Source organism: Lampris incognitus, chromosome 21 (assembly GCF_029633865.1).
Source record: "Lampris incognitus isolate fLamInc1 chromosome 21, fLamInc1.hap2, whole genome shotgun sequence".
Classification (NCBI taxonomy): domain Eukaryota; kingdom Metazoa; phylum Chordata; class Actinopteri; order Lampriformes; family Lampridae; genus Lampris; species Lampris incognitus.
In genome coordinates this window covers 1891855-1917931 of record NC_079231.1, presented here as the reverse complement: position 1 = coordinate 1917931, position 26077 = coordinate 1891855, and the positions used below count along the sequence as shown (strand labels likewise).

The window sequence follows — 26077 nt, the reverse complement described above, 5'->3', positions numbered from 1 at the left end:
TATGTGTTCTTGTAGTTCTTGGATATGCATTCTAGTAGTTCTTGAATATGCATTCTTGGAGTTTTTGGATATGTGTTATAGTAGTTCTTGGATATGCGTTTTAGTAGTTCTTGGATATGCGTTCTAGTAGTTCTTGGATATGTGTTCTAGTAGTTCTTGGATATGCGTTCTAGTAGTTCTTGGATATGCGTTCTAGTAGTTCTTGGATATGCGTTCTAGTAGTTCTTGGATATGCATCTTGGATTTTTTGGATATGTGTTCTAGTAGTTCTTGGATATGTGTTCTAGTAGTTCTTGGATATGTGTTCTTGTAGTTCTTGGATATGCGTTCTAGTAGTTCTTGGATATGCATTCTTGGAGTTTTTGGATATGCGTTCTAGTAGTTTTTGGATATGTGTTCTAGTAGTTCTTGGATATGTGTTCTTGTAGTTCTTGGATATGCGTTCTAGTAGGTCTTGGATATGCGTTCTTGGAGTTTTTGGATATGCGTTCTAGTAGTTTTTGGATATGTGTTCTTGTAGTTCTTGGATATGCGTTCTAGTAGGTCTTGGATATGCATTCTTGGAGTTTTTGGATATGTGTTCTAGTAGTTCTTGGATATGCGTTCTAGTAGTTCTTGGATATGCGTTCTAGTAGTTCTTGGATATGCGTTCTTGGAGTTTTTGAATATGTATTCTTGTAGTTCTTGGATATGCGTTCTAGTAGTTCTTGAATATGCATTCTTGGAGTTTTTGGATATGTGTTCTAGTAGTTCTTGGATATGCGTTCTAGTAGTTCTTGGATATGCGTTCTAGTAGTTCTTGGATATGTGTTCTTGGAGTTCTTGTCTGTGTTGCACTGCTGTGGGCTGGGGGAAACAGTGTTTCGTTTCATTTCATGTGCTCAGGTGCATGGAATTAAATGACAAATAAATGTTCCCGATTCCTGATGTGTTGATTCAGTGATCAGCGATCCGATATCGTCAATGCAAGATGACAACATCGATCCAGATCATCTTCAGGAGAACCTTGTCAAGCCAAGGTGATCAAGCTGAGATGTGCATGGCTTATGTCCGTAACTGGAAGGTCTTTTTGTAGTAGAAGTATTTCCTGTCTCCAATTTGCTCATCTGCAGGTTTTTTAACTGAGACTGAACATGGATGCCGTGCAGTGGCATTTCCCTCCACTTTTCCATCCCTGCTGAAAGTGACAGGCCTGTGGCAGCAATAGGGTTGTCAAGTACTGGGAGAAGTGGTGTGTGTTTGCTGAAGTCCGAGGACACCATATGAAAACCTGAACCTCATTACGGCTCCTTCTCCTGCGAGTGTGTGTTCAGTGGCGCTCCCTGAGGCCGGCCGCCGTGCCTGTCCGGGTGGAAATGTAAAGAGTTTCATTAGAAAATGAAATCAGATATCCACAAAATGAAAAGAGAAACGTGAGCTCTGACAGCACATATCACAGCATCGGCAGGAAACGGTAAGGGAAGGTGGGCTGCTAAAATCCTGCACATGCACACAAAGATTTGATGGCCTGTTAGCAACACGGAAGGATAAACTTTAAAAGTGACTCTTCTGTAAACAGGATGTGAAGGTGGAAGTGGTAGCATGTGGTCATGTCCGGAGCTTCTCCTCATCCTCTTAAAGTCCATTCAGTCGGATGTGGCCATCTGAAACTGGCTCAAATGAGACATGACCTGTGTGACCCGGGAGCAGCTTGTTGGCTTGTTTGCTGAATGTTTGTCTGCTGTTAATGTGCAACAACGTGCACCTTTTTAACTTGAATGACCTTGGGACTTATGTGGAAGTGTTTTTAGTCATGAGGGGAGTCTACTAGGGGGTCTTTGCGGCATTTTGGACTCTTTTAAGCCAATTTGCCTGTGGACACCATGATGGCAGTAGTGAGCCTGTCAGCATGATCCCCTAGAGCCGTGAGTTACTCCTTGCCCTTTGACCCCTGCCAGTAAGTGACAATACATTCCCCGATCGCTACGAAGTAGTAGCTTCAATGCTGCTGTAAGCAGAACATTGTCCAAAAAGCAGTGGAGGAAGAGAGGGAGGAGGGCAGGCATCAACGCAGACTCAGGAAATATGGACTAAGCGACAGATGCCGGCTGCCAACCATCCTTCTCTTCAACGTAGGCTCCATTCGCAGAAAGCTGGATGAACTGGAGACTTTGGCCAGATGTGAGCGTGATTTTAGAGAAACATGCCTTCTCGCTTGTACCGAGACGTGGCCTGGAGACGTGGATTGTAATGAGGATCTACACATAAGCGGCTTTGGGTTCCTGTTCGAATGGATCGGTCGCCTCTCATTGCAAACAAATCCACCGGAGGCGGTGTATGCTTTCACATCAATAAGAGGTACTGTCAGGGAGAAAACTTGTACCCTGACCTTGAGCTACTATCCATCTCACTTCGCCCTTTCTACCTGCCGAGGGAGTTTCCCCAGCTCTTCTTCATCCTTGTTTACATGAGACAGCAAGCTCAAATAGTGGCAGCAGCAGCTAGCTGTGGCACTTGGGTAGCAGCGGAAGTGCCACAGCTAGCTGCCGGTTTACATTCATCCACGGGCGAACGTCTCTTCAGTCACTCAGCTGATCACAGAGGTGACCGACAGACTGGATGCTCTTTCACCCGACGCTCCAACATTTATTGGAGTGGGGAATCTCCATCACTGCCAGGTACACAAGTCACTGAAGACGTATGAAGAGTAAGTCACCTGTGCAGCTACTAAGAAGAACTCCACTGCTGACCTGTGCTATGGCTCAGTGCCTGGTGCTTTCACATCCCTGCCTAGGCCTCCCTGTGGAGCATCCTACCACAAGAGTGTACTTCTTCTGCAAGCCCATCTGTGAACGACGAGAGCAGAGAGTAAAAACGGTGAAATGCTGGACAGATTGGGACGTCTTCTAGTATAGCTCATGTTCTGAGTTAAATGAACTGGCACCAACTGTCTCTCCCGACATATCCTTCTGTGTGACTCCCAACATTCCCTGTGAAACTTTAGTCTTCCCAGTAACAAACCATGGTTTACTAAAGAACTTAAAGACATCATAAACAATAAGAACAGCATTTTTCATACAGGGAATAGCCAGGGAAAGAGGGAACATTTTCACTTCCGGTGGTGAAGGAAATTTGCATCTTCGCTTCATGTGGTGTTCAAGTTTCATGAACTTTGACTGGTGAATCTGCAGCCTCAACCAATAGCAAAGAAGTGTGTGTGGTTGATCCCACGTGGTATCACATCCTTCACATCACATCCTGTGTGTCACATCCTGCACATCACATCCTGCACTGCCCACATTCAGCATGACAGGATGTGACTTTCACCTCGCCTGCATGCACACACATGTGACTGTAGCCTTATCACTCAGGTGATGCAGAATGACAGTGAAGGTGAGGTTCAGGTGTGTGTGTGTGTGTGTGTGTTTGTGTCACTCCTGTGTATGCACATGTGTGCTTACGTCGGCAGGTGTTTGACAAGTGTATGATTGTGACTTTGTGCTCAGCTTTGGCTGTTGTTTCAAAACGTGTAGCGCTGCATTTCCTGTCACCCTATCCCCACACCACCTCCTCCTCCTCCTCCGTGGCCTTGCGACACTATTGACAGAATCCTTGATGAGGATGCTGAGGAGGTGAAATTCAGCACCGTACGATAAGATCAGCTCCTCCCTCCCCACACGGCTGGCCAGACTAATGGAGTCCTGAGAAGCATCTTGAAAAAAATTCGATTTTCCAAATTCAAAGTTAAGACCAGAGGACAGCGAACAGCACCAATCCAGCTCCATACAACCTCACTGTGATGGAACTATGACTGAACCGCCCCCCCCCCCCAAACAGAGTGAAGTGTGGTGTGACTTCAGGGAGTTTAAAAACACAGCTGTCCAATCAGTTCAAAACATAGTCTTAATGCCAGCCTGCTGAGGTGTGCTCATCAACTGCAGACGTTTCACACCCAGTCCCATATTCCAGGTCGTTAAACGCAAAGATAATGCAGGTTATTAAACACAAACATAATGCAGGTTATTAAACACAAACATAATGCAGGTTATTAAACAAAAGATAATGCGGGTTATTAAACACAAACATAATGCAGGTTATTAAACACAAAGATAATGCAGGTTATTAAACACAAACATAATCCAGGTTATTAAACACAAAGATAATCCAGGTTATTAAACACAAAGATAATCCAGGTTATTAAACACAAAGATAATGCAGGTTATTAAACACAAACATAATGCAGGTTATTAAACACAAAGATAATCCAGGTTATTAAACACAAAGATAATCCAGGTTATTAAACACAAAAATAATGCAGGTTATTAAACACAAAGGTAATGCAGGTTATTAAACACAAAGATAATCCAGGTTATTAAACACAAAGATAATCCAGGTTATTAAACACAAAGATAATGCAGGTTATTAAACACAAAGATAATCCAGGTTATCAAACACAAACATAATGCAGGTTATTAAACACAAAGATAATCCAGGTTATTAAACACAAAGATAATGCAGGTTATTAAACACAAAGATAATCCAGGTTATTAAACACAAAGATAATCCAGGTTATTAAACACAAAGATAATCCAGGTTATTAAACACAAAGATAATCCAGGTTATTAAACACAAAAATAATCCAGGTTATTAAACACAAAGATAATGCAGGTTATTAAACACAAAGATAATGCAGGTTATTAAACACAAAGATAATCCAGGTTATTAAACACAAAGATAATCCAGGTTATTAAACACAAAGATAATCCAGGTTATTAAACACAAAGATAATGCAGGTTATTAAACACAAAGATAATCCAGGTTATTAAACACAAAGATAATCCAGGTTATTAAACACAAAGATAATGCAGGTTATTAAACACAAAGATAATCCAGGTTATCAAACACAAACATAATGCAGGTTATTAAACACAAAGATAATCCAGGTTATTAAACACAAAGATAATGCAGGTTATTAAACACAAAGATAATCCAGGTTATTAAACACAAAGATAATCCAGGTTATTAAACACAAAGATAATCCAGGTTATTAAACACAAAGATAATCCAGGTTATTAAACACAAAGATAATCCAGGTTATTAAACACAAAAATAATCCAGGTTATTAAACACAAAGATAATGCAGGTTATTAAACACAAAGATAATGCAGGTTATTAAACACAAAGATAATCCAGGTTATTAAACACAAAGATAATCCAGGTTATTAAACACAAAGATAATCCAGGTTATTAAACACAAAGATAATGCAGGTTATTAAACACAAAGATAATGCAGGTTATTAAACACAAAGATAATCCAGGTTATTAAACACAAAGATAATCCAGGTTATTAAACACAAAGATAATGCAGGTTATTAAACACAAAGATAATCCAGATTATTAAACACAAAGATAATGCAGGTTATTAAACACAAGATAATGCAGGTTATTAAACACAAAGATAATCCAGGTTATTAAACACAAAGATAATGCAGGTTATTAAACATAAAGATAATGCAGGTTATTAAACACAAAGATAATGCAGGTTATTAAACACAAGATAATGCAGGTTATTAAACATAAAGATAATGCAGGTTATTAAACACAAAGATAATGCAGGTTATTAAACACAAGATAATGCATGTTATTAAACATAAAGATAATGCATGTTATTAAACACAAGATAATGCAGGTTATTAAACATAAAGATAATGCAGGTTATTAAACACAAAGATAATGCAGGTTATTAAACATAAAGATAATGCAGGTTATTAAACACAAAGAACCTTGAATGACCACAGGGATGGTTCAAAATCTTCCATAACAGTGCTTTTAAACACATTTAGGATACAAATTAAACAAGCTTGTGTTTATGCATCCTCCTCTAGAATATAATATAATATACTATAATACAATATAATATAATATGCTATAATATACTATAATATATAATATAATATAATGTAATGTAATACAATATCCATCCATCCATTATCCAAACCGCTTATCCTTCTCTCAGGGTCACGGGGATGCTGGAGCCTATCCCAGTAATTGGGCGGATACTTTAATATAATATAATATATAATATGATATGTCATGTAATATAATATGTCAGTTTGTGACATGTCAGTGTTTCTCTACATCGTCTGACTCAACACAGTTAAAATTAACCCAAAACAAACTTCACCGCTCACTGACGCAAGGAAAGACTAAGCTGTTATTGTTCAAACTCTCCCAGACTCTACACCTTCAAATCTTCCCTCTCTCCTTTCTGCCTTTCTTTCTCTATTGTCTTTAAATCAGAGTCTGTTTGAAAGGCCATGTTCACATACGAACAATTTGACTCGGTTTAAATTACACCTACATACAGAAACGCTTATTACACATATATACATATATTCATAAATACATATATACATATATTCATAAATACATATACACGTAAATAAATGTATACATATATTCATGGATACATATATTCATAAATACATATATACATCTATTCATAAATACATATATACATAAATATATTCATAAATACGTATATTCATAAATACACATACATAAATACATATATTCATATATACATAAATACATATATACATAAATACATATATTCGTAAATACGTATATTCATAAATACATATATACATATTGTATTCGGTTGTGCCCAAACATTGAATTAAATAAGTGTTTTCAGGAAATATATTTGGAGCTTATTTTTCACTGTGCAGCTTTCACTTTATTCTGTTTTGTTTTTTCAACATGCAACTGAAAACTTATTGAGATGATGTGCATGATAGGATAAAAATTAATATTTGATAGAAAAAGATACGATGTAAATAAAGACGTAGTAGAAAATAAACGCGATGTAAATAAAGATGTAGTAGAAAATAAACACGATGTAAATAAAGACGTAGTAGAAAATAAACATGATGTTAATAAAGACAGTAGAAAATAAACATTATGTAAATAAAGACATAGTAGAAAATAAACATGATGTAAAGACATACTAGAAAATAAATGATGTAAATAAAGACCGTAGAAAATAAACATGATGTTAATAAAGACAGTAGAAAATAAACATTATGTAAATAAAGACATACTAGAAAATAAATGATGTAAATAAAGACAGTAGAAAATAAACACGATGTAAATAAAGACATAGTAGAAAATAAACATTATGTAAATAAAGACATAGTAGAAAATAAACATGATGTAAAGACATACTAGAAAATAAATGATGTAAATAACGACAGTAGAAAATAAACATGATGCAAATAAAGACATAGTAGAAAATAAACATGATGTAAGTAAAGACGTAGTAGAAAATAAACATGATGTAAATAAAGACATAGAAAAACATGATGTAGACATAGTAGAACATAAACATGATGTAAACATGATGTAAATAAAGACAGTATAAAATAAACATGATGTAAAGAAAGACAGTAAAAAATAAACACGCTGTACATAAAGACTATAAAAGAAACACGATGTAAATAAAGACGTTGTAGAAAATAAACATGATGTAAAGACGTAGAAAATAAACATGTAAATACAGTAGAAAATAAACATGATGTAAATAAAGACAGTAAAAAATAAACACGCTGTACATAAAGACTATAAAAGAAACGATGTAAATAAAGATGTTGTAGAAAATAAACATGATGTAAAGACGTAGAAAATAAGCATGTAAATACAGTAGAAAATAAACATGATGTAAAGACAGTATAAAATAAACATGATGTAAATAAAGACGTAGTAAAAAATAAACGTGATGTAAATAAAGATGTAGTAGAAAATAAACACGATGTAAATAAAGATGTAGTAGAACATAAACATTATGTAAAGACATAGTAGAGAATAAACATGATGTAAATAAAGACATAGTAGAAAATAAACATGGTGTAAATAAAGACGTAGTAGAACATAAAGATGATGTAAATAAAGACGTAGTACAGAATAAACATGATGTAAATAAAGACGTAGTAGAAAATAAACATGGTGTAAATAAAGACGTGGTAGAACATAAAGATGATGTAAATAAAGACGTAGTAGAGAATAAACATGATGTAAATAAAGACGTAGTAGAACATAAACATGATGTAAATAAAGACGTAGCAGAAAATAAACATGATGTAAATAAAGATGTAGTAGAACATAAACATGATGTAAATATAGACGTAGTAGAAAATAAACATGGTGTAAATAAAGACGTAGTAGAACATAAAGATGATGCAAATAAAGATGTAGTAGAAAATAAACATGGTGTAATTAAAGATGTAGTAGAACATAAACATGATGTAAATAAAGACATAGTAGAGAATAAACACGGTGTAAATAAAGATGTAGTAGAACCTAAACATGATGTAAAGACATAGTAGAGAATAAACATGATGTAAATAAAGACGTAGTAGAACATAAAGATGGTGTAAATAAAGACGTAGTAGAAAATAAACACGATGTAAATAAAGACGTAGTAGAACATAAACATGGTGTAAAGACATAGTAGAGAATAAACATGATGTAAATAAAGACGTTGTAGAAAATAAACATGGTGTAAATAAAGACGTAGTAGAACATAAACATGGTGTAAAGACATAGTAGAGAATAAACATGATGTAAATAAAGACGCAGTAGAAAATAAAGATGATGTAAATAAAGACGTAGTAGAACATAAAGATGGTGTAAATAAAGACGTAGTAGAACATAAAGATGGTGTAAATAAAGACGTAGTAGAACATAAACTTGAGCAGTGCTGGACAGAGATCGAGGAGAGTGACCGTGGACAGATCAGAATAGTCCCCGCATGACGGAGTTATTTTATTAGGATTTGATCGGGTCTCTTGTGTAAGAGCGTTGCCTGTACTTGTACTCGTGGTGTCCACCTGCTCTGCTGCACCAGACCATCTGTAGTTTCACTTCTTTGTCGCTGGGGACAGAAGGCCGCTGAGAGGATCTCATGTGTTGTGTGTGTAAAGCTGCATGTGTGCGTGAGGAGCCGTCGCTCCAACACGGGAGAAGATAAAGCTCCTCCTGTGGATGAGTCGCTGAGCGCCAGGCTGTCAGACGTGGGCTGGTTTCGTTTTGGCCCAAAGCAAAACCAGTTGCAGCATCGATTCTTAAAAAGCAGCAGAGCAGCGTTTGTTCCGGAAAATGCTTTTCACTTTGTACACGTGTCTCTTCATGTTCTTCACCAACATGCAGCAATGACCATATTTACCTGTCTGTCTGTCTGTCTGTTCATCAGTCTGTCTGTCTGTTCGTTCATCAGTCTCTCTGTCTGTTGATCTGTCTGCATGTCTCTTTATCTGTCTGTCTGTCTGTTCATCAGTCTGTCTGTCTGTCTGTTCATCAGTCTGTCTGTCTGTCTGTCTGTCTGTCTGTCTGTCTGTCTGTCTGTCTGTCTGTCTGTTTATCAGTCTGTCTGTATGTCTGTTTATCAGTCTGTCTGTCTGTCTGTTTATCAGTCTGTCTGTCTGTTCATCAGTCTGTCTGTCTGTTCATCAGTCTGTCCATCTATTTATCAGTCTGTCTGTCTGTCTGTTCATCAGTCTGTCTGTCTGTCTGTCTGTCTGTTTATCAGTCTGTCTGTATGTCTGTTTATCAGTCTGTCTGTCTGTCTCTTCATCGGTCTGTCTGTCTGTCTGTTCATCAATCTGTCTGTCTGTTCATCAGTCTGTCTGTCTGTCTGTTCATCAGTCTGTCTGTCTGTTTATCAGTCTGTCTGTCTGTTCATCAGTCTGTCTGTCTGCTCATCAGTCTGTCTGTCTGTTGATCAATGTGTCTGTCTGCTCATCAGTCTGTCTGTCTGTTGATCAGTCTGTCCATCTATTTATCAGTCTGTCTGTCTGTCTGCTGATCAGTCTGTCTGTCTGTTGATCAGTCTGTCCATCTATTTATCAGTCTGTCTGCCTGTCTGTTGATCAGTCTGTCTGCATGTCTGTTGATCAGTCTGTCTGCCTGTCTGTTGATCAGTCTGTCTGTCTGTTGATCAGTCTGTCCATCTATTTATCAGTCTGTCTGCCTGTCTGTTGATCAGTCTGTCTGTATGTCTGTTGATCAGTCTGTCTGTATGTCTGTTTATCAGTCTGTCTGTATGTCTGTTTATCAGTCTGTCTGTCTGTCTGTTTATCAGTCTGTCTGTCTGTTCATTAGTCTGTCTGTCTGTTGATCAGTCTGTCTGTCTGTTGATCAGTCTGTCCATCTGTCGATCAGTCTGTCTGTCTGTTCATCAGTCTTTCTGTCTGTTGATCAGTCTTTCTGTTTTATCATAAACCTGTGAAATATTCTCCGTGAGAGGCATCGGGTGGTGACGTGAATGGTGGTTTCTAACGCTGTGTGTCAGTGTGTAATATGTGTGTGTGTGTGTGTGTGTGTGTGTGTGTGTGTGTGTGTGTGTGTGTGTGTGTGAAACATAGATTTGTGTTTTCTTAATAAGCCTCAGCAGCCAGTATCACACATTGGCTGTTTCAGCATATTTTGTGTGAAGCTAATCTGAGCGCGGGGAGCTGGGTGGTAATGAGGTGTGAGATTAACGTGTGGAAGTGTGTTGGGCTCTGGAGCGTCCCCTGTGGTGAGCTGGAGTTAGAGCAGGAAGCAGCCTGCAAGCTGCTCTGCCGGCTTTAAAGAACAAACTCAGAGGCCTCCCTTGCTCCCCACGCAATTACTGCTTAGTCACACCCCTTCTTTCCAGCTCATGACATGAACGACTTAGAAGGAAGCGTATGAAGTGCGGCCCTGCGTACGACGGGCGGGGGGAGCATATGTAGGACGGGGGGAGCAGGACAGGCGGGGGGAGCCTATGTAGGACGGGGGGAGCAGGACAGGCGGGGGGAGCCTATGTAGGATGGGGGGAGCAGGACGGGCGGGGGGAGCCTGTGTAGGATGGGGGGAGCAGGACAGGCGGGGGGAGCCAGGATGGGCGGGGGGAGCCTATGTAGGACGGGGGGAGCAGGACAGGCGGGGGGAGCCTATGTAGGATGGGGGGAGCAGGACAGGCGGGGGGAGCCTATGTAGGATGGGGGGAGCAGGACAGGCGGGGGGAGCCTATGTAGGATGGGGGGAGCAGGACGGGCGGGGGGAGCCTGTGTAGGATGGGCGGGGGGAGCAGGACAGGCGGGGGGAGCCTATGTAGGATGGGGGGAGCAGGACAGGCGGGGGGAGCCAGGATGGGCGGGGGGAGCCTATGTAGGACGGGGGGAGCAGGACAGGCGGGGGGAGCCTATGTAGGATGGGGGGAGCAGGACAGGCGGGGGGAGCCTATGTAGGATGGGGGGAGCAGGACAGGCGGGGGGAGCCTATGTAGGACGGGGGGAGCAGGACAGGCGGGGGGAGCCTATGTAGGATGGGGGGAGCAGGACGGGTGGGGGGAGCCTGTGTAGGATGGGCGGGGGGAGCAGGACAGATGGGGGGAGCCTATGTAGGATGGGGGGAGCAGGACAGGCGGGGGGAGCCTATGTAGGATGGGGGGAGCAGGACAGGCGGGGGGAGCCAGGATGGGCGGGGGGAGCCTATGTAGGACGGGGGGAGCAGGACAGACGGGGGGAGCCTATGTAGGACGGGGGGAGCAGGACAGGCGGGGGGAGCCTATGTAGGATGGGGGGAGCAGGACAGGCGGGGGGAGCCTATGTAGGATGGGGGGAGCAGGACAGGCGGGGGGAGCCTATGTAGGACGGGGGGAGCAGGACAGGCGGGGGGAGCCTATGTAGGATGGGGGGAGCAGGACGGGCGGGGGGAGCCTGTGTAGGATGGGGGGAGCAGGACAGGCGGGGGGAGCCAGGATGGGCGGGGGGAGCCTATGTAGGATGGGGGGAGCAGGACGGGTGGGGGGAGCAGGATGGTTGGGGGGGGGGCCGGAGCGGTCCTCTGTAAATGTGGGGAAAGAAACTTCCGGCCCATCAGGACACTCAGAAATGAAGTGAGATGTGTGCTGAGGTTCGGTTGTCTTGAGTGTGCTTCAGAGTGTTGTAAGAGTCCAGGTTCAGGCCACACTCAGAGACACACTCAGAGACACACTCAGAGACACACACTGGGTTGTGCGTTGCAGAAATTGCAACCACAAATGGAGAGCAAAGAGAAGAAAAGGACGTGGCAGGGCTGTGCCACTTTGCTGCTGGTCCAGTCTTATCCTGAGCCTGTCTGTGTGCAGCACACACGCCTGCGTCTTTGTCTCGGCCGTCTCGCTTCAGTCTCTGTCTCGTTGTTGTGTGGAGCCGCTGCTGGTCGAAATGCAGCGTGACATGTCCTCCTTCTCTGTGCCTTTCAGAAACTCCAGTCCCGGATCCTGGATCTGTCCGCCGCAGATCTGCTTCTGGAGCCGGAACGGGCCAAAAGCATCCTGCTTTCCAGGAACCCTGAGTCTGGTGTGAGCCTGGCGGGGGACAGACTGGTCCAGGTAGCACACGTAATGTTAACCCGCTGACTATTTGGAGACGTGACCCTCTGCTCCCTGCAAGTGGAGCTGGCAGTATCACTTGTCTGTAACAGGGATGAATGCGTGTGGTATTACCAGAAAACCATCGACCGAGCCTCGCCGTGAGTGAAGCGGCTCCGTGGGCCACCGGCCCAACACATTACTCATCTGATGTATTATGCATTAAGGTCTGAGAGTACTGAGTGCCGTGTTTTTAGCCTTTTCCTCCTCTGAGACTGCCATCTGATAAATGCCAGCAATGAGATGGTGAGGATGCTGAGGATGGTGAGGTGAGGTGGGGGGGGGGGGATAATAATGGCCGAGATGTGAATTATAAAAGTCCTCGTAGTCATCTGGGTGGTGACGCTGCGACAAGCTAATGGTACAAGTGTTGATGTTGTGTTGGAATGTTGTTGGCCGACGCTTGTCTAACTCAGTCATTAGCACAGGCACACACTGTGGGCTGACATGTTAGTCAGAAGAAACTTGTGTTGCGTTGAAGTGACTGCAGACATTAAAAAGTGTGATGGACGTCTTTCCCAGATGCACCTCAGCAAGTCTGGACAGCTTTTCCTGTCGTCTCTGGAACGTCTTCCAAAGCTGACAGCTAATTAAAGTCTTAGGGGGTCTGGGTAGCGTAGCGGTCTATTCCGTTGTTGCCTCTGGCTTGGTCGGGCGTCCCTACATATAAAATTGACCGTGTCTGCGGTGGGAAGCCGGATGTGGGTATGTGTCCTGGTCGCTGCACTAGCGCCTCCTCTGGTTGGTCAGGGTGCCTGTTCGGGGGGGAAGGGGGAACTGGGTGGAATAGCATGATCCTCCCCCACGCTACATCCCTCTGGTGAAACTGTCAGGTGAAAAGAAGTGACTGGCGACTCCACATGGATCGGAGGAGGCATGTTGTAGTCTGCAGCCCTCCCTGGATCAGCAGAGGGGGTGGACCAGTAACCAGGATGGCTCGGACCATAGAGTAATTGGCCGGATACAACTGAGGAGAAAAATGGGAGGAAATCCCCCCCCCCGCCCAAAAAGAGTCTGATAGTGGTTCAACATCAAACAACATTCTGTATACTTAATATCAAACAACTCACGTTCAGCTGTTATTGGTAGCCGGGTCAGTATGTTATTGGTAGCCGGGTCAGTAGCCGGGTCAGTTTGTTATTGGTAGCCGGGGCAGTTTGTTATTGGTAGCCGGGTTAGTTTGTTATTGGTAGCCGGGTCAGTTTGTTATTGGTAGCCGGGTTAGTTTGTTATTGGTAGCCGAGTCAGTTTGTTATTGGTAGCCGGGTTAGTTTGTTATTGGTAGCCGGGTCAGTTTGTTATTGGTAGCCGGGTGAGTTTGTTATTGGTAGCCGGGTCAGTTTGTTATTGGTAGCCGGGTTAGTAGCCAGGTTAGTTTTTTATTGTTAGCCGGTTTAGTAGCCAGGTTAGTTTGTTGTTAATAGTCAGGTCAGTTTGTTATTGGTAGCCAGGTTAGTTTGTTATTGGTAGCCGGGTTAGTTTGTTATTGGTAGCCGGGTTAGTTTGTTATTGGTAGCCGGGTCAGTTTGTTATTGGTAGTCGGGTTAGTAGCCAGGTTAGTTTTTTATTGATAGCCGGATTAGTAGCCAGGTTAGTTTGTTGTTAATAGTCAGGTCAGTTTGTTACTGGTAGCCAGGTCAGTTTGTTATTGTTAGCCAGGTCAGTTTGTTATTGTTAGCCGGGTTAGTTTGTTAATTGATAGCCAGGTCAGTTTGTTATTGTTAGCCGGGTTAGTTTGTTATTGATAGCCAAGTCAGTTTGTTACTGGTAGCCGGGTCAGTTTGTTATTGGTAGCCGGGTCAGTTTGTTACTGGTAGCCGGGTCAGTTTGTTATTGGTAGCCGGGTCAGTTTGTTATTGATAGCCAGGTCAGTTTGTTATTGTTAGCCGGGTTAGATTGTTATTGGTAGCCAAGTCAGTTTGTTATTAGTAGCCGGGTCAGTTTGTTATTGGGAGCCGAGTCAGTTTGTTATTGATAGCCAGGTCAGTTTGTTATTAGTAGCCGGGTTAGTTTGTTAATGATAGCCAGGTCAGTTTGTTATTGTTAGCCGGGTTAGTTTGTTATTGGTAGCCAAGTCAGTTTGTTATTAGTAGCCGGGTCAGTTTGTTATTGGTAGCCGAGTTAGTTTTTTATTGGTAGCCAGGTTTGTTTGTTATTAGTAGGCGGGTTAGTTTGTTACTGCTGGCCAGGTTAGTTTCTTATTGGTAGCTTAGTCAGTTTGTTATTGGTAGCCGGGTTAGTAGCCAGGTTAGTTTATTACTGGTAGCCGGGTCGGTTTGTCATTGGTAGCCGAGTCAGTTTGTTACTGGTAGCCGGATCAGTTTGTTATTGGTAGCTGGGTTAGTTTGTTATTGGTAGCCGAGTTAGTTTGTTATTGATAGCCAGGTCAGTTTGTTATTGTTAGCCGGGTTAGTTTGTTATTGATAGCCAGGTCAGTTTGTTACTGGTAGCCGAGTCAGTTTGTTATTGGTAGCCGGGTCAGTTTGTTATTGATAGCCAGGTCAGTTTGTTATTGTTAGCCGAGTTAGTTTGTTATTGGTAGCCAAGTCAGTTTGTTATTAGTAGGCGGGTTAGTTTGTTATTGATAGCCAGGTCAGTTTGTTGTTAGTAGCCGGGTCAGTTTGTTATTGGTAGCCGAGTTAGTTTTTTATTGGCAGCCAGGTTTGTTTGTTATTAGTAGGCGGGTTAGTTTGTTACTGCTGGCCAGGTTAGTTTCTTATTGGTAGCTTAGTCAGTTTGTTATTGGTAGCCGGGTTAGTTTTCACAAAGTCAGAAGGAACTGAACAGATATATGAACACACCCTTGCAGCAGGAGTGTAGGATGAAGAAACCTCAGTGTGATAATGACAAATGTATCTCCTTTTATAGATTAGTAAGAAAACTGATATCCAGTGAATTAAACTGGTCATTTGTTTGCATGGACACATATCAGCGTTCATTGGAATCAAACGTGATGTTTTAGTGAGCAGACAACTTTTCAGCCATAAGTCCTCCATCTGGCCTCAAAGTACTGAAGGTGGGATACTGCCACCTGCCTCAGTCGTACCTGAACCTCTGAACTTCCTGTTCTCACCAGCATCTGGTCCTGCTGCTGGTTCTGGTGTTTCCCTACTGATGTGTTTGTATGTACTTAAAACACACCAAGTGAACCACAGCGTCGACACAGCACATACAGACGAATCTGGTCCTGTTGCTGGTTCTGGTGTTTCCCTATTGAGGTGTTTGTATATGCTTAAAGCACATTAACCGAACCATGGTGTCGACATGGCACATATAGGCAAATCACAGCGTCAGTATTCAGAGGAGCTTTGGGTTGTGTTTATGACTCTGTTACTGAGCTCAAACTCAATTAAACCTCACGTAGAAGTTTCAACATTATATTCTTCCTACCTCATCATGCACATCTCAGGAACACAGCATGTGCATGTGCTGCTGCTGTCACACTATTACAGTGTGTTATTTAAACTGCGTTTAGATTCATGGATTACTCAGTATTACACTTTCGCAATTGGATTTTGAATTTTGTAAATATGTAAAATATGAAGTGTTCTCTGACCATTATTTCCGTAGATATGAAATGTGTACGAGTATAAGAAAATGCCATAATGCCATAGTCTTATGTATGCAGCATTACAGTAGGAAAGTAAATTCTCTTTGTTTGTAGACGTTCATCTGACAAGTTCACAGAAACATAAAGATACGATCCATGTCAGTAAAGACAGAAATCCGTTTTGAGCTTCATTCCATTTACCCACATTTTTCTTTCCTCCATCTGACAGGAAGTGCAGTTGAATGGGAAGGTGGGACTTCCTGTGGCAAAGTGTCTGAGTCAGCTGAGCCTGATGGCACCGCCTGTCTACCCTCGCAGCAGCTGTAGCAGCAGTGAGTTGTCTCTGTCCAGCGCCTGCAGTGAATTCTCCAGCGGCTCCTACACCTGGAATGACAGGCGCTCCTGTGGGAAAATGGTACGCTTGTTTTATCTGACTTCAAGCTGTTTACATGAAAATCACTGCTGCGTTCCCGTGTGGCATTTACTGTAGTCCTGCAGTCTGAAAACCATAAGGGCTTTTAAAACCAGAGGGATTTTTTCAGATTTCGGCCGTTGAAGAACCACAGACTGCTCTTGAAAGAACCCTTCTCATATCTGGTTCCTAAACCCTGATGACAAGCCTACAAAATCCTAACATATGGGACATTAAGAACATCTTAGTTATCTTGATGAGAAACTCTTATGTGCCTGATGGCTTCCTTTGGATTCCAGAAAAGCCTCTTATTAATGGCTCCTTTTCAGACCATATGGTGTGATCGTCAGGTGTCTGACGGTGCAGAAAACACACTTTGACATGAAGAAAAAAAAAGGCTTTGACTTTAAATTGATTAGTTGGTTTGGTAGCCGTCATGAAACAAAATAACGTGTTCATTTCCATAAAGGTGTAGAATTGCTCCTCATCTGTTTTAGTAAATTAAGTCCTAGTCCTCATAACATGAAGGACACAGTGCAGTGTTGCCACTGTTTTTTTTTTTTGTTTTTTTTTTGTATGTGTGGCTCCACAAGATGGTCACAGTGTTGTTGCTTTAGATATGGCATGTAAAATGTAATGCTCACTATAACTTCCACTTATCTTAACAATAACGTCACATGCCATGTGTTTTGTTAAAATATAGTTTAATTTTTGTTATTGTGGGGCTAAACCCTATTTCTTTCATCCCTCCAGTCCTCCCTGACGTGGGAGAAAAGGCTGAGTCTTGGCTCCTCGGCACCCAGTAACATCTGCACCCCTCTGGAAGAGCAGCTCCCCACTAGGCGCAAGGAAAGCCACATCCTGGAGGGTCTGAGGAAGCTTCAGCGCAGGAAACACAGGAGCTCCTCTTTCTCATCCAAGGTCTCCAAGTCAGGCTACAAGGACTGCATGAACTCCAATGAGGGCATCTATTCCCTGGGTATCAAGAGTTGCAGGAAAGGAATTTCCAAGCCTCCTTATGTGGGCAGAGTTGCTGCCTTGAGTGTCGGGGTCAAAAAGTTCTCCTACGATTCAGACGACGCAGATGATGAGTCAGCACATTCCAACAGCAGAGATGTCATTGCCAGCAGAGATGGCTGGTTCTACTCTAAGAAACTCTCCCATAGTGTCTCAGACAGTTTGTGCAGCTGGGAGGGACTCCAGGACAGCGGGGTCGGGGGCGATGGGAATGCCGGACTTCCAGGCTACAACTCCAAAGAGCGTCCTGAGAAGCTGATGAGCTTCATTAACAGTCTACTCCCTGAGGGCAGGCAGAGCTCTACTTTCACCAAACCGTCCCTACCATGCTTCAAACCCTCTGAACCGGAGTATCCCCTCCACCTGTCAGATACAGACGACCTCGAGGAACTCAACTCCGAGTCCAGTGACATTCGGACCTCCATTAGTAACGCAGAGCAGGTGGAGCCCAACCCCAAGAGGCTGTCCAGGGATATTGGCAAGCTGCTTGCGCACCAGTGTTTGAGAAAGGACCAGGGACGAGCTCAGTCTGCTGATGGGAGGCCAAGGCCTTTTAGCCTAATAAAGGAGGTCAAGGCTGTCAAGTGCACTCAGTCTGAGGAGAGTATCCTGGCCATATTTGATGCAGAGGGAGAGCCTATAGAGCTCTGTGCTCAAAGGGTGTCTGCAGGTGCTGGGATATTTACTGACATTTCAGCTAGCAAGACAGTTACTAATTACACAGAGCTAGCACCCCAAGAGAGACCAACCAGGCAAAAAGCAGGCAAAGTGAAGAATAGCACTGTACTGGAGTACCCAGAAAAGCCCTCTGAATATCTAAGCAAGACTAATAAGACAGACAATAACAGGGAGAGACTGTCTGTACATGGTACTCCACAGAAGAAGCTGATCAAACCACCAAGCAGCCAAGCTAATAAAGGCCACTCCGGGCCTCACATGAATGATGCTTCCAGTTCCACGTTCAGTGGTTCTAGGATACCCGGGAGGGGCAAACCTGCTGCATCTCCACTGAGAGTTTCTAAGGGCTCCACAACTGAACCCAGCAATAGCGGAAACCCAGCACCCCCTACCCAGGAGAAAATCCCCTCCTCGCCTCCTGTTAAAATGTCCAAGTACATCAAGGCCCAAGGAGGAACCTGTGCACAGAGCCCAAAAGCGGTCACCTCCAAACTGCTCAGCAGAGGTGACTGGAGTAAGAGCGCTGCTTTAAGTTCACCCAGCCTCTCCAGGCAGAATCTGGAGTATGCTGACTCTTGTGAGCAGCCTACCAGAGACAAACACTGTGAAACCAGTAAAAATCAACTCAGGTCCCCTTCTCCTCCCCTGCCCCCAGGCCGTACAACCTCCTTACTGATAAGACCAAATTATGAAGGTTCACCTCAAGCACATAAACTGGGGGTGGCTCAACCATCCACACCAACCACTGTGAGGGGTCCTCCCCCAAGTTACCACCCCCCACCTGTACCAAATATGCAAACTACTCCGCCTGTCAAGGGTCAGGACCCTTTGGACTTAGATGCAGGCTATGGGACTGCACTTGCACCTCAGAAACTGGTTGAAAAAACCAGTCAGCACCTTCAGAAGTCTCCTGCTAAAGGCATTTCCAAACGAACCAGCATGAAACACTACCTCCTGTCTGCAACCTCAGGGTGTGCTCCAGAACCCCAACATGCACCTAAAAGCTCAAAGAATGTCCCTCCACCTTACGGCGCCCTCAGAGGGTCTTCACTACAGAGCACCTTTGCAAGTAAGAGAGGGTCTACCCATGAACATGTCAATCAATCGATGCAAAAGACCTCTTCTAATTTAGCTGCTTCACTTCAGGACCAGTCTCAGTGTAAAGCAGAACTGAAAGACAGTAAAATAGCCAATCCTCAAGCTGTAGTTGTCAGCCCTCTCTGCTCTGCCCCAAACCAGATGGAAAAAGCCTCCAAGACACGCATCCCCATGGGATTTAAAGCATTTTTAAAATCACCCCCCAGCCACAAGAATAGTCCCACCATGCCAGGCAAGCAGGAAAAAGATCATATCAACTCAGTCTCCAAGGAAACTGTGACCTCAAATGTGTCAACCCAGTGTGACAGCTTGCAGCCAGTACATAATATTGATTTGCCAGTCACAATGAACATCACAGAGGAGAAAGGTGAAGGCCAGGGCAGGTTACTGGAAGGGGTAGTGCACACTGCTGAGCAGCCAGAGGGGGGAGAGGCTTGTGAGAAAGGGAAAAGGGGCAGTCAACTTTTCTTAAGATCCATATCTGTCACCAACAAACCTCATCTTAAACCAGCTTTGGGAATGAATGGAGCAAAAGCCCGTAGCCAGAGTTTCAGCACTAACTACATGGAAAAACCCAACATCAACTTGCCAGATGGGCTGGGGAAAATCCGAACTCAGATTATCACCAACTCTGGTGAGAGGGGGAGCTCTTTGTCGAGGCAGAGTTCCTTGGAGGTCCCCAGGGTTGGGTTGGTTGAGAGTCCCGTCCATTGCCCCATTAAACGGCTCAGCCACTACGGAGGCTTGATGGGGTCAAATGGCCACAATGTCCTCCCTGATAGAACATCACAGTCAGGCTCCAAAGGTGATGGGTCACAAAGCACGATAAAGGGAGAGGGGGTCTCCCCCCAGCCCCAGAAAGAGGTGCGTAGCCTACCTATCACAGACAGGATCGGCTTGAGGAACAACCGCAGGCCTGTGAAGGTTGCATCTCATCCACAATTTCAGCCTCCGTCCACTCACTTCTACAGCTATGAGAACGCAACCCAAGAAACGAGAGGCAAATTAACCAGCCATATGAAACCAGACCCAGGTAGGGTTGTTCTAACTCAGACAGACCCTCCAAAAAAAACCTCGGATATTGAGGAGAAAAAAGTCAGTCCTACGGCCTGTACCATTGAAGAGAAAGTCATGATGGGAATCGAAGAGAACGTTCAGAAATGCCACGAGCAGGATAAGGTCACCGCCTCAGAGGGCAAACAGAAGACAGGCCCCTCTCTTGCAAACTGGTTTGGCCTCCGTAAAAGCAAACTGCCAGCTCTGAGTGGTAAGAAAACAGACTCCCCTAAGGGAAAAGAGGAGAAGAAAGAGCTGAAGATTGGCTCTGTGCTCGGGGGCAAGCAGTTGAAAAAGAAAGATAAGAAGAAAAATGACAACCAGTGCAAAGACAGTCAGGAGGAACAGAATCGATCAGAGACAAATAATAAGCTGAGCTCCATCATGGACCACTGCAATATTCAGATGGGTCAGATTGCAAATCAGATCCAGTGTACCACCGCTTACATCGGAAAAGACCATTTTGTGAAGGAGCTTCTCAGCAGGTTGGTATAAATCTAACTTTACATCAGACAAATCTCAATCAGGCTGATATGGAGTTCTCATTCATTCAGATGCCGAGATGATCGCCACTGCCCTTGAGCCTCTCAGTCGTCATTCTGTCTAATGAACTGATGCTCTCCTCCAATTTGTTTGATCTATTAAATGGAACATGAGCTTCTGTGGTATTGAGATGGCGTGCTGAGAGTAAATCATAAATAATCAGCTACAGCAGTTGTCTGTGCTTTTGGCCGCTGCTCCAGTGAGCAAAAACACTCCCCTGAAAAACGTTCAGAGTACCTTTGAGCAAGCAGCAGGCAGCATTTCAAACCCTTCAACGAGTTGATATACCACTTCAAATCATAACTTCTAGTCATACCTGACAGATTTTTATCAAGAGCGTTAATCAGTCAGGATAATGTGAGGCGGAGAAGAAGTGGTACAGAGAGGTTATTTAGATTCCAGCATCACTGTGAGGGTGAGGATGCGTGTGTGTTCATTCATCAGTGTGCGTGCTAGGAAATGTGTGTGTTCATTCATCAGTGTGCGTGCTAGGAAACGTGTGTGTTCATTCATTAGTGTGCATGCTAGGAAACGTGTGTGTTCATTCATTACTGTGCATGCTAGGAAACGTGTGTGTTCATTCATTACTGTGCATGCTAGGAAACGTGTGTGTTCATTCATTACTGTGCATGCTAGGAAACGTGTGTGTTCATTCATTAGTGTGCGTGCTAGGAAACGTGTGTGTTCATTCATTAGTGTGCGTGCTAGGAAACGTGTGTGTTCATTCATTAGTGTGCGTGCTAGGAAACGTATGTGTTCATTCATTAGTGTGCGTGCTAGGAGACGTGTGTTCATTCATTAGTGTGTGTGCTAGGAGACGTGTGTTCATTCATTAGTGTGTGTGCTGGGAGACGTGTGTGTTCATTCATTAGTGTGCATGCTAGGAGACGTGTGTTCATTCATTAGTGTGCATGCTAGGAGACGTGTGTTCATTCATTAGTGTGCGTGCTAGGAGACGTGTGTTCATTCATTAGTGTGCGTGCTAGGAGACGTGTGTTCATTCATTAGTGTGTGTGCTGGGAGACGTGTGTGTTCATTCATTAGTGTGCATGCTGGGAGACGTGTGTGTTCATTCATTAGTGTGCATGCTAGGAGACGTGTGTTCATTCATTAGTGTGCATGCTAGGAGACGTGTGTTCATTCATTAGTGTGCGTGCTAGGAGACGTGTGTTCATTCATTAGTGTGCGTGCTAGGAGACGTGTGTTCATTCATTAGTGTGCGTGCTAGGAGACGTGTGTTCATTCATTAGTGTGCATGCTAGGAGACGTGTGTGTTCATGGTGTGTACATATTTGCGTGCATCTGTGTGACTAAAAGCAAATGATGGATCAGTGCTATTTGCAAAGTGTGGTGCTGACATTCTGTAAAGGAGGAGTTTTGCATGCCAATGTTTAACAGATCCAATGTCTTCCTGTTAGGGCCGCGGTGAAGGGCGACGCCCTGCCTGCATCTCCCCCTGCCATCTCCATACCCAGGAAGCACTGCCATGTGACTGCAGATATGGAGATCTGCACAGATACCGCTGTGAGTGGAGGGGAATTGGGTTTGTGTGTGTTTGGGGGGAGGGGGAGTCACCATGATAATCCTGCCATGATGAACAAGGTGTGCTGTAATTTGTCAGGGTTGCAGTAGCAGTTCCCAACGGAAAATTGACTAGGACCAGAAGCAGCCTTTTTCTTGCTGTGTATTTGGGCCCAAAAACAAACATGGGGATGGAGAAACCCTCATCCAAAGCTTCCACCCATTCCTGCAGTACCCTAAATAAGCCCACCAATTGAGGACAAGAGACCACTAAATGCTCTAACGTTTCCCTCTGAGTGCAGAAAGGACAGTCCTCCCCAGTGCTTGGATCTAGGTGAGCCCTGTGTCTGTTCGTAGCTATTGCTCCATGTATAATCCTCCACTGGAGGTCAGCCATCCGTTTCTCAACAGGAGGCTTATACAGGACCCTCCACCTGCCCTTAGGGGTACAGTCTGAAGCAAAAACCTCAGTCCACCTCGACTCTCTGACTTCAGCCAGAGAGCGAAGGTTCAGTACCTTCACACAGCAGTAATAAAGCTGCTTCTTCCTACAAGAGCTGAAACTACCCAGTACTGGTGTACTCAGGGAAAGAAGCAGTCGGCTCCCCCCTCGCCATGCCCCAAATGCAGGACTGACAATCAGGGAAGGAAAAAATGTACTCATTGTCATCATCCCAGTGGTCAGCTAGTGCACGATTTTTGGCAAACGCCTTCAGTGGCCCAGGCAGGGACTCTCAGACTTCCTCCACAACCCTCTTCAGCACTCTGGAGGACCTGATGTTGATGATGCCACCAAGTGTTTCCAAGAATGTTCTTGTAAGATGGCCCAGTTTGGTAATGCCAGCCTCAACAAACGCAGTCCGTACCATTGCAGAGGAGAAAGTGGTATTCGTAAGGAAGTCATAGTGAAACAGCTGCTCCTCAAAAAGCCACATTCCTGGTCTAGGAACAGGAGTTCGTGTGACCTTCAGCATCTGCCAGGCTTCAACCACGAAGTTGTAAAAAGATGTGAGTCCATTTAGGTCACCTTCTGATGATCTCAGTAAAAAAATCTGCTTATCCAACCCACGCTGACCAGCTTTCTGAAGAAGCAGCCAAGCAGGAGCCAACCAGCAGTGACCGTAGCCATACAGCAGCCTCTGCGCTGTCTGTAGTGTGAAGGCCGCAGTTCTGGACCGAATGTCTATAAGTCCTTGTCCTCCCTCTGCCACAGGGAGATACAGGGCCAATGCCTTCAGCCAGTGCTGACCAGACCAGAAAAACTTCACCAGGAGCTTCTGCATCTCTTCTGCAAGGCCTGGCGGTGCCACCAAAACAACGAGTCTGTGCCAGAGAGATGAGGCGACCAGGTTATTAACTATTAGAGCTCTTCCCCTGTAGGACAGCTGGGGCAGCATCCAATTCCATTTAGACAACATGGCTTCCACCTTCTCCAGCACTCCCTCCCAGTTCTGCCTCTGAAAGTCCTCACTTCCCAGATATACTCCTAGAACTTCAATACCTCTTACCCCCACCTAAGATTCCCAGGAAGACTTGGAGCACTCCCCGAGTTCCACTGACCCACCACACAAGCCTCACTTTTTCCCCAGTTGACTTTGGCTGAAGAAGCCTTTTCATACAAGGCCAGGCTCTCTTTTAATTCCTGGAGATCTCCCTCTCCCTGGACAAACACATTAACATCATCAGCATATGCCGATACAACAACCGAAGGGTGTTGAGCTAGCTCTGGCAGAGAGAGACCCCTCAGCCTGCTCCTCAACATACATAGGAGAGGCTCAATGGCAATGCTGTAGAGCTGGCCTGAGATGGGGCAGCCCTGCCTAATCCCTCTCCCAACTGGCACAGGACAGCTCAACCCTTCCCCCACCTTCACTACACAACACGCACCACTATACAAAAGCTTTATCCAGGACAGGAACCCCTCCCCTACACCAAAGGCCTGCAAGGTAGAGAAAAGAAAAGTGTGATCGACACGATCAAAAGCCTTCTCTTGGTCAATGGACAAGATACCAACATTTATATCATATAGCTTACATACATCAAACACATATCTCATCAAAAACAAATGATCTATCATAGACCTGTCTGGAACACAATAGGATTGATCCGCACCAATCAGTAGTTCAATAAACAATTTCAGTCTGTTAGACAAAACTTTGGAGAGGATTTCATAGTCTGCACACAAAAGAGCTACTGGTCTCCAGTTTTCCAAAAGGGCTAAATCTCCCCTCTTAGGCAGCAGAGAGAGAACTGCATGCCTGCAAGAAGCAGGAAGTGTCCCGTTTTTAAAGCACACTAAAAATGTGCAGAAGATCCTGTCCCAGAACACTCCAGAGGTGTTTAAAAAAGTCGGATGGTAAGCCATCTATTCCTGGAGCCTTGCCCGACACCATCTGAGACACCACAGCAGTCAGTTCATCTAGCGTTATGTCCATGCTCAATGTATGCTGTTCTTCTGGACTGTAGAAAAAACACATCCAGTCCTTTCTGCGTGATTACTTCTGTTACTAAGGCTCTTTTCTGTGCATCGATACCCCCATTCATGTCTAATGAAGCCACCCTGAAACCCTGCATAGGAGAAGAAAGACAGACCAGTAAAAAAACAAACAGAAAAAGACAGCTGAGAAGAAACAGCAAGTGTTTTATGGTCATGGTACATCTAAACTGAGAGTTTCATCTTCTCCACCATGTCTTCCATAGGCACTTTCAAACCTCTCTTTTAGACTAGTGACATGTTTCTTTAGATGGTAACGTTTCTTGCTATCCAGTACATCCAACCCCACATCCTGCCGCAGTGTAGTAACTGAGCAACCCCACATCCTGCCGCAGTGTAGCAACTGACCGAATGAATTTGTCAGCATCAGGAAAATAATCCTTGACATTAACTGACTTACCATATGTCTCATCTAGAAACCTGTTAATCTCCTTCAGTGAGTATAAGTTTACACTCTGAGAGTCACTGTCCGCTACAGAAACACCATCAGATTCAGCTTCACACTCCATACCAGTCACATTGTCACACCAACCAGCAGGCTTCACCACCTGCTCCTCTGTCCCACTGTCCAGTTCAACCTGCAGCTTCTCTGCCCCCTGTACTGAAACCTGCTCCAGCCTCCCCATGTCGTCTTCCCTCTGCACTGTCCTGACCACAGGGTCAGCCTCCACCCCCCCTTCTAAATTATCCGTAGACACAGAGCCGCACGTACCGGCGGCCCTGACCGCGGAGCCACCAGCCTCACTCTGCACAGGGGGAGCGGCCTCGGGCAGCGTCTGCTGCCCGCTGCCTCCCTCCCCATTGTCAGCTGCAGCGGCCCGATGCTCCCCACCGTCCGTCACATCAACCCGCTGCTCACCAGCTACCTCGTCCGCAGCAGCTTGTTGCCCGCCACCGTCAGCCACATCGGGTGCAGTGGCCCGCTGCTCACCACCGTCAGCCACATCGGCCCGCTGCCCGATGCTCCCTGCCCCGCTGTCACACACATCAGCCGCAGCAGACCCTGCTGCGTGCTGTCTATGTGGACAAGCAGTCTGCTTGTGACCCACATCTCCACAGTTAAAACACTTCATCGTCCCGGAGCTAGCATACACCATGTAGAAACCCTCCTCGTGCTTCACACAGAAAGAGACTTTCAGTGTTTGGGTCGGAGAGTCCAAATACATGAACACCTGTCTCCACAGAGACTGAACATGCTTCAATCTGATGTCCTTACACCTCAGATTCACCGTCCAGAACCCACTTGCAAGCTTCCCGAAGCACCTCAGTTCTTGCGCCAGCACCTCGTTGGAA

General features: G+C 44.5%; 1 protein-coding gene across 1 annotated transcript in view; it reads left to right on the top strand.

Moving 5' to 3' along the window:
- LOC130131744 (nck-associated protein 5-like) overlaps positions 1 to 26077 on the top strand; it is a 179317-nt gene that overhangs the window by 118719 nt on the left and 34521 nt on the right. The window contains exons 10-13 of the mRNA XM_056301543.1: positions 12248 to 12346; positions 16195 to 16380; positions 17131 to 20711; positions 22188 to 22293. Coding sequence (XP_056157518.1) covers positions 12248 to 12346; positions 16195 to 16380; positions 17131 to 20711; positions 22188 to 22293 — 3972 coding nt within the window. The remainder of the gene's footprint in view (positions 1 to 12247; positions 12347 to 16194; positions 16381 to 17130; positions 20712 to 22187; positions 22294 to 26077) is intronic.